This window comes from Sander lucioperca, chromosome 10, assembly GCF_008315115.2.
Source record: "Sander lucioperca isolate FBNREF2018 chromosome 10, SLUC_FBN_1.2, whole genome shotgun sequence".
Taxonomy (NCBI): Eukaryota; Metazoa; Chordata; class Actinopteri; order Perciformes; family Percidae; genus Sander; species Sander lucioperca.
In genome coordinates, this window is record NC_050182.1 from 31,519,656 (window position 1) to 31,534,191 (window position 14,536).

Genomic DNA, 14,536 nt, shown 5'->3' on the forward strand with positions numbered 1-14,536 from the left:
TAGGGTGCTGACTACTTGTCACAGTCTGTTTAGGTTGATGGTGAGGTCGAAACTGCTAATGCGTTGTTGTGATACTGGACAAATGTTCAGCAGCACACTCACACAAGCACATGGACACACATACATATAATTGACACACACACACACACACACACACACACACACACACACACACACACACACACACACACACACACAGACATACAGACAGGCCACTGACTGTCTCTTGAAATTAATGTTGGTGTGATCCACTCAGCTGGGCCTGATCACATTAAGATGGATGGACCCCCTGGTGGTTTGTGTGTGTGTGTATGTGTCCGTGTGTGTGTGCGTGTGTGCACGCACATGCAGGGCCCCATCTGTCTGTGTTTTCCCCACAGCTAGGTCCTGTGACCTAGCTGCCATCTTTAGTGCCCTCAACTCCGATAAGCAATACCCTGAGAGGGAGAGATGGATGGATAGATAGCTATATTCTCTTTTTTGTTTTTCAGTTGTTTTTTTCCATGGTGACATTAAAGGATGCGCTTGGCATTTTGGTTGTTTTTCAAAATGAGTATAAAGATACTGTAGTTGTTTCAGTGGGCACTTACAGTATGGAGGTCTTTCACAGTCCAATAAATGTGATAAAAAGGAGTGTTCAAAAACCTATACAGTAGGTTCCTTAGACCCTCTTGCATTGCTGCTTTGTCAGATTTGTGGTAATTGATCTGCTCAGTAAGTAACAGTAGTAGTAGGGCTGTGGGTTGAGATAGCCTTGGTGTGAATGTGAACCCATAGTAGAAGAGTAATCTCAAGTGTACTCAAGTAACCTTGCCTTTCCTCAGAGAAATACATTTTAAACGGAACTTTCACACCAAATTTTGTATGTGGACTTCATAACATTGTATGTGAACAATAAAGCCTTTGCACATTCTGAGAAGTCATTTTCTTTTATATGCCTTTCTCAACTCCATCTGTAGTGTCTCACCCTGTTTTTCCTAGAGCGCCTTCAAGTCTTCATTCAGTGGGTAGCAGAAACTGTGTGGATACATGGATCGTCTCTCTGCTACTTTATTACCATAGCACCAAGTTCTGTGTTTTTTGTTTCAAGCTTCTGGGGAATCCCTGTTATTTCTCCATGAGTCTGTCACGGACAGATACAGGCTTTATGCTTGTTATCTACATTTGTCTGATTTCATATTCTCATACTTGCTGCCCTACATCAGAGAATGTTATGGTTACTAATCATTAGTAGGGCATTTTTGTAGTTGCACTGGAGTGGATAAATCCCACAGCAAACCAATTTAAACATTGTGACACATTTTTTCTGTATTAAAAGCTTGCATTACTGGTGCTGTGTTAATAGATGGTCACGTTGTTTCCTTTATGAGTAGCTGGACTGTGGTCCAATATTAGTCACAGTTTGGTCAGTGTGGGGCTTTTAGTGAAAACATCACTTGACATACTGTATTTTACTCAGGGATATTGTTAGTGATTTACATTAAAGTTGGTATACACTTGGCAAGTGTGGCTCTATTGGGAACTCTAGCAGTGTTAGTTTCAACCTCAACTGAGTTATACAGAAAAAAATAAATAAAAAATCTTGAAGGTGGCAAGCTCATTTTTTTTTTGCACCATAAATGAATAGCAAAAGGTGAAACATTTTCTTTTTACCTTTTCATTTCTATATTTTGATCCCCACAAACATACATTTAGTAATTTACACTGTTTAACACGTGTTCACTCAACAGCATGTTCCTACAACAAACTAGAGCTGTTGCCAGAAAGTTAAGCCAACAGTGAAACAGTAAGCGAAAAAACAGTGTGTATTTTTAACCCAGTATGACAAATTGGAGGTCAGAAATGAAACCCTAAGGAAGTGAATACAAAAAGAACAGTGGCCCTCCTTCTCTTCAGTAGTGATTTGCAGGCAACTCTTGAAGCAAAGCCCTCTTCATCCTGAACAAAGACTCCCGAGAGTTTAAACCATGCCATGCTTCTGGATCTGGTGTAAGCCAGTATTTCTCCTTTTGTCTGTGTAATTTGTTTTATTTTATTTTTTACTCCCTCCCTTTCACAGTCAATTTGAATTAAGCTTCTCTACTTTTTGTAAAACAAAACAATGTATTGAGTTTAATCTTTTCACTGCTTGCCTCGGTCGGAGAGGCAGCTGTCCACGGTTATTTTGGTGCTAGCTGGGGTCGTTATAAACGGTTTAGGAGAAAAAGGACAGTTTTGACTCCCTGCTTTCTTCTCCTGCATCTGCTCTATTGGGAAAGTGTGCATGAATAGATTTCATTAAAACATTAAAAAGTATCTTCTATTTATCTGTGCACTCACCGTGTTCTCCTCAATCCCTCCCATCTCCACTGTTAAGTTGATTCAAGTGAAAATGTTAATCATTGGAGTGGTCAATTCTGAGATGCTATATTGTAAATTATTTACAATGTATAAATCATTCATCAAAAGCAAATACATAATTGTGTTTTTCAGTTAAATATGTGTAGTACAAGAAGCAAACCTGAATTATGAATAAAAAAAAGTTAAATTAGTTTTCCAACTTGTAAGTATTGCACCAAATGTAGCCAGATTTTTGTGAAATATTAGCTTATTTGAATGCCTTAGTGTGCAACATATAATACAATACAAGTTTCTGTGCTCAATGTTATACTGTATATTATCTGTGGCATCTCACATCTCAAGTGATGAATGATGTTTGAAGAGTACTGCTCTCTGCATCTATCCCTGTCTCCTTGTCTCACCATCTCGCTGTTTGTCTGTTTCTGTCTGTCTAGGTGTCTGAATGCATGTACCTACTGTAAAACTAAGCATGCCAGAGGAGACCTGGCCAGCTATCCCATCGAGGAGCTTGTTGAGCGAGCCAGGCAATCGTTCCAGGGTGAGTACTTTATCTCTTTCACACATGCACAGACACACAAACAATCACAACATGAGACAAAAGAGGTACTTAAATGACAATGAGAGTCATTGAATGTCCGACAAATATACTGATTTATATACTTGATTAATTTGCTGTGGAACGGGATGTGCTGCTATTGGACGATTACAGGCGCTGATATAGGATTGCTTGGGTCTTGATGTCAGATGAACAGCTGTTGTGCCCTGGCATCTGTTCCTTAAGAGTAGACTCCCAGAATCCCTAATCGCACAGCAGGCCATGCCTCTGTTAGAGCCCCAGGCGGGTCAGTCAAGTTCAAGTCTACACATTGATAGCACAAATCTGACTTCCTGAGCATTTACGTACTATATACAGTATATTATCCATCAATTACTTTTTTTATTGGTATAGTCTGTTGATTTTTTTAAAACTAATTTGTCTGGTGTTGAACCTAAAATCGGTTTACTACATCTGAATAAGCTTAGACTGAAACTAATACACAAATAACAATATTGAATGGAATTCATTACCTGAGTACTTTACCACATGCTAAGGTCAATTATCTCATCCTATTAACCTTTGATTACTCATGCACATAACTTAAATGTAGTTCAACCTAAAAATTTGACCATGGACATTGTAGAAGAGCTGTGTTTTAAATCTTGTTCAAATCTACAGCTTGTTTATTCAGTGTCAGTGTCAAAAAAAGACCTTATCCCTGAGAGCTGTCAGACATGTACTTTAGAGACCTCCCACTTATAAAAACAAATGAGTCAGCTGATGAACAGCTTTCTTTTAATAGCAGATGCTACAGTAGCAAATAACCTGTTTTTAAGGTTTGATTTTCTGAACTCTTGAAGGCAATGCTTTTAAATTGTATTTATTTTTTATTTTATTTTTCACAAGTTTTCTATACAATTGTACATAGCGCAACAGTGCTGCCATGTACATAAATACACAAATATACAGCACAATATACATACACAAATATCTTCTACCCACTCCCCACCCTCCCCAATCCCCATGCATCCTCATAACCTATCCGTACAAGTATACATTTGGAGTAAAGTGAACCTACATTTTGCCGCCCACAAACAAAAAGGCAGGGTAGGGTATACCCCACACACAAACAAAATGATACATAAAGAAGCATAAGTAAAATAAATAAATAATAATAATTAAATACAGGTAAGTCATTTAGTTATCCTCAAGGTAGCACTACTCCTTGAAGGCAATGCTTTGAGCAGCGGGCTCTCAGGATTCAGTTGTCAAGAGATGATAGAGAGATCATGCTGACACAAGAACACGCTACTGACACAGTTACAAACTCTTAAAAACATTATGAAGTGGCGATTTGTATGACTTGTGGTCACTGTGTTGTTACTGTTTCTGTGGCAGCCTTTATGCCCAAAAAATCCAAGGGCCTGTGGGGCTTTGTTATTAAAGGTACCAATAAGAAAATCAAACATTAACCTGGAAGTCTAGTGTTGAGGCGTAACAGATGAGAGGATGCTGCACAGCAGATTACATTTCTTTTTTGGCAAGATCACAGCATCGATGTAAAGAATTAGCACAATGTTCAAGTACAAGGTCTCTTATTGTCATGTACACACACCACTCGTCGGCAATGAAATTCTCTGATTTTAGGCTCCTTCCAACTGTGCTCCTACGGATATATACAGTACATACAAAAATATGTATAAAGCAGTGTTTCCACTAGAAAAAAAAAAAATTGGTGCCGGTCATGTGACCTATGAGGTTTCATATTACCGGTCAAATGGGAAAAGTTCCGGTCAAATATTTTCTGTGTTAATTGTGCTTACAAATAATTGATAGGCAGGCTATATAAAGAATAATATCACCAAGGGATATAGATTTTTTTTTTTTAACTATTTTTATTGAAATGCAGGCTACTTGCTACAGGCAGAGAGGCCAAAAGAATTAAATCACATTGTGCCGATCTGAATTAAAATAGGCCTATTTTTTTTCCCATTTGCTAATCAGAGGAAATAAAACAATACAAACCTAGTAGAGATGCACAGATTGACCGGCTGGTGACCGGAATTGGCTGATTTTCACGTCATCGGCCATAACCAGCGACCTGCCGGTCAGTCTGACATATGGCGGTCATATTCACTCGGGAGGCGCATGATTTACATCGCGCAACATCAGCACCACACGTGCACATACAGGGTTTCCGCTATATGCATGTAACAGCGGCGCACTGCCGCTCAATCAGCTGTTTATGAAATGTCATAGTTATAATTATACACGGCTCTGCAGAGCCGTCTGCTATACTGATCTCAGGCGAACAGTCAGCCGCTCTCACTCTCTCCCCTCTGAGGCTGAAAAACTGGAACATGAAAACCGCACTCACGCGGGTCCTGTGAAATATGACAGCTACAGTTTATCGGAAAATAGCGGTGGGCACACTAACTTTGATGAATTTACTGTTTGTCAGACCCCAGATGAGACAAGAAGCTAACCTTAGCGAACGCTACGGTCCGTCTGCCTCTGACGCCCCGCTGGCCGCTGTGTAAAAAAAAGAGACTTTCGAGACGCTTTCCAGGTTAGTGGGGATGCATAGCGCTCAAAACCAACATTAAAAACCAACCATCAAAACCAACATTAAAAACCAACGCCGGTAGCTAATGTTAGCAGCAGATAAGCCTGTTGACAGCAACAGTATTGTTCATATTTATGCACAATGACAAATAAAGCAAACTTGCTAAAAAAGAAACTACACGCTGTTTTCAGGTAACGTTACTGTTGACGTTCAAACAGGCCTGTGTGTGTGTTTTGAGAAATATCTTTATACTGCAAGGCTATATTTATTTTATTTTTATTTGTTATTTACAGTGAGGAAAATAAGTATTTGAACACCCTGCTATTTTGCAAGTTCTCCCACTTAGAAATCATGGAGGGGTCTGAAATTGTCATCGTAGGTGCATGTCCACTGTGAGAGACATAATCTAAAAAAAAAAATCCAGAAATCACAATGTATGATTTTTTAACTATTTATTTGTATGATACAGCTGCAAATAAGTATTTGAACATCTGTCTATCAGCTAGAATTCTGACCCTCAAAGACCTGTTAGTCTGCCTTTAAAATGTCCACCTCCACTCCATTTATTATCCTAAATTAGATGCACCTGTTTGAGGTCGTTAGCTGCATAAAGACACCTGTCCACCCCATACAATCAGTAAGAATCCAACTAGTAACATGGCCAAGACCAAAGAGCTGTCCAAAGACACTAGAGACAAAATTGTACACCTCCACAAGGCTGGAAAGGGCTATGGGGAACTTGCCAAGCAGCTTGGTGAAAAAAGGTCCACTGTTGGAGCAGTCATTAGAAAATGGAAGAAGCTAAACATGACTGTCAATCTCCCTTGGACTGGGGCTCCATGCAAGATGGGGTCTCAATGATCCTAAGAAAGGTGAGAAATCAGCCCAGAACTACACGGGAGGTGCTGGTCAATGACCTGAAAAGAGCTGGGACCACCGTTTCCAAGGTTACTGTTGGTAATATACTAAGACGTCATGGTTTGAAATCATGCATGGCACGGAAGGTTCCCCTGCTTAAACCAGCACATGTCAAGGCCCGTCTTAAGTTTGCCAATGACCATTTGGATGATCCAGAGGAGTCATGGGAGAAAGTCATGTGGTCAGATGAGACCAAAATAGAACTTTTTGGTCATAATTCCACTAACCGTGTTTGGAGGAAGAAGAATGATGAGTACCATCCCAAGAACACCATCCCTACTGTGAAGCATGGGGGTGGTAGCATCATGCTTTGGGGGTGTTTTTCTGCACATGGGACAGGGCGACTGCACTGTATTAAGGAGAGGATGACCGGGGCCATGTATTGCGAGATTTTGGGGAACAACCTCCTTCCCTCAGTTAGAGCATTGAAGATGGGTCGAGGCTGGGTCTTCCAACATGACAATGACCCGAAGCACACAGCCAGGATAACCAAGGAGTGGCTCTGTAAGAAGCATATCAAGGTTCTGGCGTGGACTAGCCAGTCTCCAGACCTAAACCCAATAGAGAATCCTTGGAGGGAGCTCAAACTCCGTGTTTCTCAGCGACAGCCCAGAAACCTGACTGATCTAGAGAAGATCTGTGTGGAGGAGTGGGCCAAAATCCCTCCTGCAGTGTGTGCAAACCTGGTGAAAAACTACAGGAAACGTTTGACCTCTGTAATTGCAAACAAAGGCTACTGTACCAAATATTAACATTGATTTTCTCAGGTGTTCAAATACTTATTTGCAGCTGTATCATATAAATAAAATAGTTAAAAAATCATACATTGTGATTTCTGGATTTTTTTTTTTTAGATTATGTCTCTCACAGTGGACATGCACCTACGATGACAATTTCAGACCCCTCCATGATTTCTAAGTGGGAGAACTTGCAAAATAGCAGGGTGTTCAAATACTTATTTTCCTCACTGTATATATTATTTTATTGCCCTTAACTGTTTTCCCTGTTTTCATACATACAGAAGTTTAGTTTGCTAAATATATAAAAAATTTTTAGTTGGATATTGGATGTGAAAAGAAGGAAATGGTTCTTCTATAACATTGCACTTTAGATGTGTGTGAATTTCACCAGTAGTAAATTATATAGTTCTATTTTATAGTGATCGATTATCTATTCAAAAAAATGTTCTATGTTCTATGAAAGATGGTACATTTTCTATTAAAGAAAAGATAGAAAATAAATATTTGTGTGTGCTGTAAAGTGGTTAGAAAGAAATTAAATCGGAAATCGGAATCGGCCTAAAATTTGTAATCGGTGCATCTCTAAAACCTAGTCAAGGCGACTTTGCGTTGCTATTGCTGTTGTTATTGAGTTTATATCTGGGTAATGAAAAAGAAGAACATACCCTTGACAAGGACATGGCTTTCTAAATCCTATCCAGAACTCTTTAAAACAGCTGCATCCATGCCACTGCAGTGCCCGGGGGTGGGCAGTCAAGGGCAAACTCACCAGCTGCTTGAACCTTGGTGTGTGTGTGTGTGTGTGTGTGTGTGTGTGTGTGTGTGTGTACATATGTTAGATGTGGGTGACAGTGCAGGGTGAAGATACACCTTCCCTTTTTACTTATTAATCAATTAAACCCTGGTTACAAAACCAACATTCTTCTTCAACAATTTGCATGTTCATTCAAACTTGTAATAAACTTGATATTGGTTAACCGTAGTTAGGTAGGGCTGCATAATTAATCGAATTTTAATCACGATTACGGCTTCCCATGATCAAATTCACGTGATTGAGCGCTATTTAAAATGCTTCATTCCGTTCATAGAACGCTCTGTATCAAAGTTTTTTTTTTTTCCAAAGCTCCGTAAACCACTCTCTGATCACGTGCCTCCATGAGCCAATCAGAGTTGTTCCCTGCACCGCGCAGCTTAGTTTAGATGTAGACAGTCACAGAGGACAGAGTAACGTGAGGAAAATTCCACAACAGATAGCAGTTTACCAGTAAACGCAAGGCTAACGTTAGCTGCTGTGTAACGTGTTAACTAGTGTGACATGCAGCATCAGAGCGCAACGCAGACATTTAAGTGGCACCGTAATCCGCGTTGCTATTTCATCCGGTAGATACCGGGCACCGGTTCCCTATTGTGTGTGGACTATCAGCTCCACACAACTCTCTGTATTTCTCAGTATGGCTATGTTCAGAAGATTGTGGCATCTGGTGACTTTCCCGCGCAGAAGCTCGAGTGAAGAGTACCTTTTCGGAAGAGTCCATCATGTTTTCTTTTTAATCCTCCGTGTCCTCCTTGGATACAAGCAACTGCGTGGAGGAGGGGTGGGGGCGTGTGCGCGATCACGTAAGGCTTGTATCATGTGGACGTGCCGACAGTGTTGTTGTCATTACTTAGAATTCCTCATGGGGGAGACAGAAACTACGCACTATATCTTTAATAATTAATAATAATAATTAAAAATTAAAAAAAACAAACTATAAATGTACACTAAGTATACCAGTTTGAAGAGTTTAAGATGGGATTTGAATGTGGGGAGAAAGTCAGTGTCACCGATGGCTCCTGGGAGTGCAATCCAGAGACGGGGGGCTGCTTGGCTGGTAAAGCTCTGTAACCCATGGAAGACAGTGTAGGAGGTGTGGTGAAGAGCGAAGAGTACGGGTAGGGCTCTAGTTGTGAAGGAGGTCAGAGAGGTAAGAAGGTGCCATGTTGTGGAGAGCTTCGGAAGTGAGGAGGAGAATCTTGTAGTCAATGCGGTGTTTGATAGGGAGTTATTGAAGGACAGGGGTGATGTGTTCGATGGATGGGGTTCTGGTGATGATCCGGGCAGCTCCGTTCTGAAGCAGTTGTAGTTTATGGAGGAGTAGGAGACCAGAGAGGAGAGAGTTGCAGTAATCTAAAACGGGAGGTGACAAGTGCATTAACAAGAATGGTGGTGCTGTTCGGTGTGAGAGACGGACGGAGACGGTTGATATTGCGTAAGTGGAAATAGGCAGACCCATCAATATTATTGATGTGAGATTCGAATAATAGTGCTGTCAAGTAGAGATATTCCGATACTCCGATACTGTCTAAACCGCTGTTATCGGTATCGGGAAGTACTGGAGTTTATGCACCGATCCGATACCACGTAATAAAGCCCTAAAGAAAATCTATGTTAAAGTAGTTTATTTATGTTCTTTTTCCATTATAACTGACTGTCAAACTGCATAAAAAAAGAAAGTTCTGTGGCATTCATTGTTTGTGTTTGTTCATGTTTCACACAGAGTTTAACCTGAGCCAGACCGACAACAAAGATAGAAATCATATCACATCTATACAGGGATAGTAGTATACAGTTGTTAAGTAAGGGATAATCACCGAGAGGCAGGGCAATAAACAGTTTGATGTGCCTGGCTTGTGGACGGCTATTTGGATGATAACCTTCCACAAGCCGGGCATATCGAACTGTTTATTGCCCTGCCTTGAGGTGATTATCCCGTTTATTCTACTTCTTACTTGCCAACATAATAAAACAATTCAAATACTTTAATAATTATGCTTTTTCTTATTCGTATTGCATGCTTATTAAATGTATACTCTGTTTGAGTTCATCTCCCTCAAAAAGTAGTCCCCTTTAGAACTACGGTGAATAACGTTAGCTCAGCTGTAGCTGAAACAATAACTCTGTTTCCTTGGTTACGCCTGACGGTTTGACTAATACCTGGAACAGTCATTCCCATCCATCAGGTTCTTATGCAACGCAAATGTTGTTCACTGCTCCAGGAATTAGGAAGGACCTTAGATACGACTTGCCTCCCTTAGCAACCGGAGCTATTTATAGTCCGCTCAGCTGATAGAACCCTTCAGCTCAGCTACGAGCCAGAAAGCTAACGTTATGCTAACAAGATCCAAAGTCAATAACATTGTGTACAGTTGGCAATCAGTAAAAATAATTTGACAGTATGTTGAACAACAAGACAAGCTAGCTATCCAGCCATGTCATTGTCCCCAAAACAATATAACAACTTTTACGAAGAATTTGATCCGCGATGTGTAACGTTACTGTCGGCCGCAGCCTGAAGTAGCGACCACACAAGGCTGCATCTGATCACTAGCTAGTTTAACGTAGTTGCTACATTGTAGGCTACATCAAATGATCAAACATGCATTCCTTATTCCAAATAATTTTTATTTGCAGTAAATGTATAACAAAATTATTGCGATTCAGGCGATTCATTTATGTGTATTAAACTGGACATTCCCATTGATGGTAAAATGAGACATAGAGAAGGGCATAGGGAAATTCATGGCAGAGAAAGATGAATCGGACGAGGTAGGCTGAGAGGATTGTGCAGCTTGGGGGGGAGAGACCATGCTTGCTGCGGAGGCCTGCTGGGGTGCGGACAACACCCGACTCCAAACTTTTTTGTCCGTGTTGGATAGCGCCTAGTAGCTTTTGAGGCTGGATTCACACCTGCAAAAAAATAAAATAAAAAATGTATATTTGCAGTAGGCTTCAGGTAGGCTTCAGGTTATTATTACCACAATGAATGTATAACCTAGGCTTAGGCTTACCTGTGTCCCGTAACAGACATGATTTGTCTGGACTCCAGCCCGGCCTCAGACAGACGACGGACAGCCGTGCTTCTAAGACTGTGGTTGGTGTATCTGGTGGTCAGACCACCTGCTTTGGACAATCGTGGAAGCATGTCCCCCAGGTAGTTCTTCCCCATCGGCTGTGTGGAGTACCAGAGATGTGGTTGGGGGTCCTTCAGTAGATGGAGGTAGAAGGCGGTGACACCCGGCGGACGTCTGGCGAGATATTTTTTGAAGCTCAGGACTGGACGTCTGGGGTTGCCTGGCTCCGCATACATTGCGCCTCGGAGGTTTTCCTTGTTTGAATCATTTGTATTTTTGTGGTTCTTCGTCTACGGCGAATAACGTTAGCTCAACTGTAGCTAACGTTAATTAGTTTCTATAGCAACCACACAAGGCTGCATCTGATCACTAACATTAGTTTAATAACATAGTTGCTACATTGTATTTCACTTGCAAAACTATGTATCGACTGACCCTCCTTTAGATTTCCGACACATTTTAGAAACCTTTTTAAACAAGGTTTATTTTTAGAATGGACCTCATGTTTGATATTTCTGTGATAGAAAAAAAATACAAGCGGCGTATTGATCTACTATTTGATGACGCTGTGCTCAGTCAATCAAAATCAAGCATTCTTAAACGAAGTAGAATAAAACGTAATAAAATATATGACACACTGGTATCGGATCGGTACTCGGTATCGGCCAATACACAAGTTCAGGTATCAGAATCGGTATTGGGAAGCAAAAAATGGTATCGGGCCATATCTATTGTCAAGGAAGACACCCAGACTCTTAACATGGGGGGTGGGGGAAACTAAGGAGTTGTCAACTGTAAGTGAGAAGTTGTTTTCATTTTGCCAGAGTGGACTTGGTGCCAACGAGGAGAAATTCAGTTTCATTGCAGTAAAGTTCAAGGACATTTTGAGTGAACCAGGATTTGATTTCTAGGAGGCAGTCAGAGGGGGAAAATGGCGGTGTTGGGCTTGGTCGAGAGATACATAGAGCTGAGTGTCGTCCGCGTAGCAATGAAAAATAATACCAAATTTTCTGAAGAAGTGACCAAGTGGAAGGACGTAGATGATGAACAGTAGAGGACCTAGAACTGAACCTTAGGCAACACAAGTCATAACTGGGGAAAGCTGTGATTTGAAGTGGTTGAGTTGGACAAACTGGTAGCAGCCGGAGAGATATGATTTGAACCAGGTAAGTGAAGTGCCAGTGAAACCAATAGACACTAATCTGTCAAGGAGGATGTGATGAGAAATGGATAGATTAGAAATTGCTCGAAAATTATTTAGGTTGTTGGGGTCTACACTTGAATGATTTACAGACAGTTGGAATAAGAGACAGAGATGGATAATGAGAGAGGAGAGCTATGAGGTTTAACTATCTACCCACTGTCCTCAATGATGGATACAATCAAAATCATTAAGTTATTAAACCTTTTCAGTATTTTGTACTTTTTGTACTGGTCAGTTTTAGCCCTCCTGACATGTACAGAATACCTCTTTTACATACTTATTTTCTTGTTGTACCCTCTTTGTAACTCTATCATCACACACACACACACACACACACACACACACACACACACACACACACACACACACACTTACTTAGTGCCCAATGGAAACACAGTAACACAGTTGGCCAACCTAGTTTTCTGATTCTTGTTGACCGTGTTGTAATAGTTTCTCGCAGACATACACACTCACTGGCGAGTGTGATAAGCTGGTTTTGTCTCAGGAATAATTGGACGTCCACACCCTTTGGCCATCTAATGTATTTTTTGTCTGTCACATATAATACATTTCTCTTTTGGTGAACAAATAGAATCATCTACTACATTTATGAACTAAAGGCACACTGTTTACTCCATCAAATGTTTTTGTTAGGTTTGGAATTACATTATGGCACTGCAGCAATGCCCATTTTTCTCTCACTCTCACTCTATTAGCCACATTTTTCTTATCTCAAACAAATTGAGCCTCACAAATAGGCCATGCAATTCGATTTGCTATTTAATGTCTTTTGAATAAAAAAAGGCTGCATGTATGAATGCTAATTTTGATTGGCCAGTCAGCCAGCGTTGGGGGTATTTGATTGGTTTATCTCAGGGAACTTTGAAAGGCTTTATGGGATTTATTCAAATGCGATTTGAGGTAAATAGCTCTCTTTCCATCTGGAAAAAAGAGAGAGTAAGTGAGTGCACAGCTTTCAAAATAATCTGAATTATTCAAATGTATGATTTTAACATCAGAGAGGTTTGTTAATGTATGCAGGTAATGGAGGCTGAGGATGTCATAGGAAATGACAAGGTTGTGGATGTGTGTGTGAGTATATGGGTGGGGAGTGTAGGGATTCATATGCATAGTTTTGTGCGTGTCAGAGTCATGCTGGGAAACAGTGATTAAGTGTGGGTTGGTCTGTGTGTTTGCACAGAAGTGTGTATCTTTATGTGTGTGAAACAGCCAGAAGTAGAGAAATGTTTTGCCATATTCCTCTGGGTGGGCAGATCATCATCTCCATTTGGTGAATACAGGAGATAGAAGTTAAACAACCTACATCCACCAGCAGTCTGCCAACAAACTAATGACTGTTCTCCTTGTCGTTTTTCTCTAGTCCTCTAAACTTAAACATCTGTCTTCATACTTTTTCCTTATCCTTTCTGTCATCTCTCACTTCTTTCTGTTGCTCTTCTGTCTATCTTTATGGCCCTTGTCAGTCCTCACTCCATTTCTGTTCCCCTCTGTCTTCATTTCGTTGGTCTGTCCCATTCTTTGAGATCAACAGTAGTGGTAGTATTTATATTAAACGTTGTGCCATAATATGCCAATCTATCTATAAAACCTAAAAATTGCAGTAGGGCTGCAACTAACAATTATTTTAATAATCGATTAATCTGTCGATTATTTTTTCGATTAATCGATGAATCGGATTAAAAAAAGCATTAATTTACATCAACTCAATACATACTTACATACTTGTTGTTTTAGTTAATAGTTGTGTAAAGGTAAGTAACCCAAAGAGCAGATACACACACACACACACACACACACACACACACACACACACGTTCACTTGAAGCTCATTCATTAAATTATTACCATCATTGTAGTAAGTGCAAGTTAAGTTCATTTGTACACCACATTTAAACACAGCTTAAGATGACCAAGTGCTGTAAAAGAACTTTAAAATGAAATTAAAAAGTACAACACACACAAATATATTTGTCAACAATAACTGATATGGGACAAAGCACAGAATATATACATGACAATAGATTGAAAAATGAATGGGCCAAAAAAGGCGAGTGAATAGAAACGTGTCTTTAGTCCTGCTTTACTACTGTTATTAACGAGCTAACGCTAGCTTGTCATGCTAGTCAGCTGGATAACGAGTAAACACCACACCAGCACCAGAAGAGGGATATTACGTTCCTCACTTCAAAACGGAACAAAAGTAGGATTGTGTAGTGACTTTACCCTGCTGTTGAACTCCCTTCCTCCTCATCAAGGACTCCACCATGTTTACGTTTTAGGAGGTGCTGAATCATCACTGTGGTGCGCCCGTGCCATGC

The 14,536-nt window shown here is 40.3% G+C and overlaps 1 protein-coding gene and 1 long non-coding RNA gene across 3 annotated transcripts in view; one reads left to right on the forward strand and one right to left on the reverse strand.

The window, feature by feature from the left end:
• Positions 1 to 5,124, reverse strand: part of LOC116049219 — a 14,430-nt gene extending 9,306 nt beyond the window's left edge. The window contains exon 1 of the long non-coding RNA XR_004104836.1: positions 4,895 to 5,124. This is a non-coding gene — a long non-coding RNA (uncharacterized LOC116049219). The remainder of the gene's footprint in view (positions 1 to 4,894) is intronic.
• The window catches only part of cdkal1 (CDK5 regulatory subunit associated protein 1-like 1), a 292,036-nt gene that overhangs the window by 122,580 nt on the left and 154,920 nt on the right, over positions 1 to 14,536 (forward strand). For both annotated transcript variants that reach the window (XM_031298668.2, XM_031298667.2), the window contains exon 8: positions 2,775 to 2,878. In XM_031298668.2, the coding sequence (XP_031154528.1) occupies positions 2,775 to 2,878 (104 nt within the window). The remainder of the gene's footprint in view (positions 1 to 2,774; positions 2,879 to 14,536) is intronic.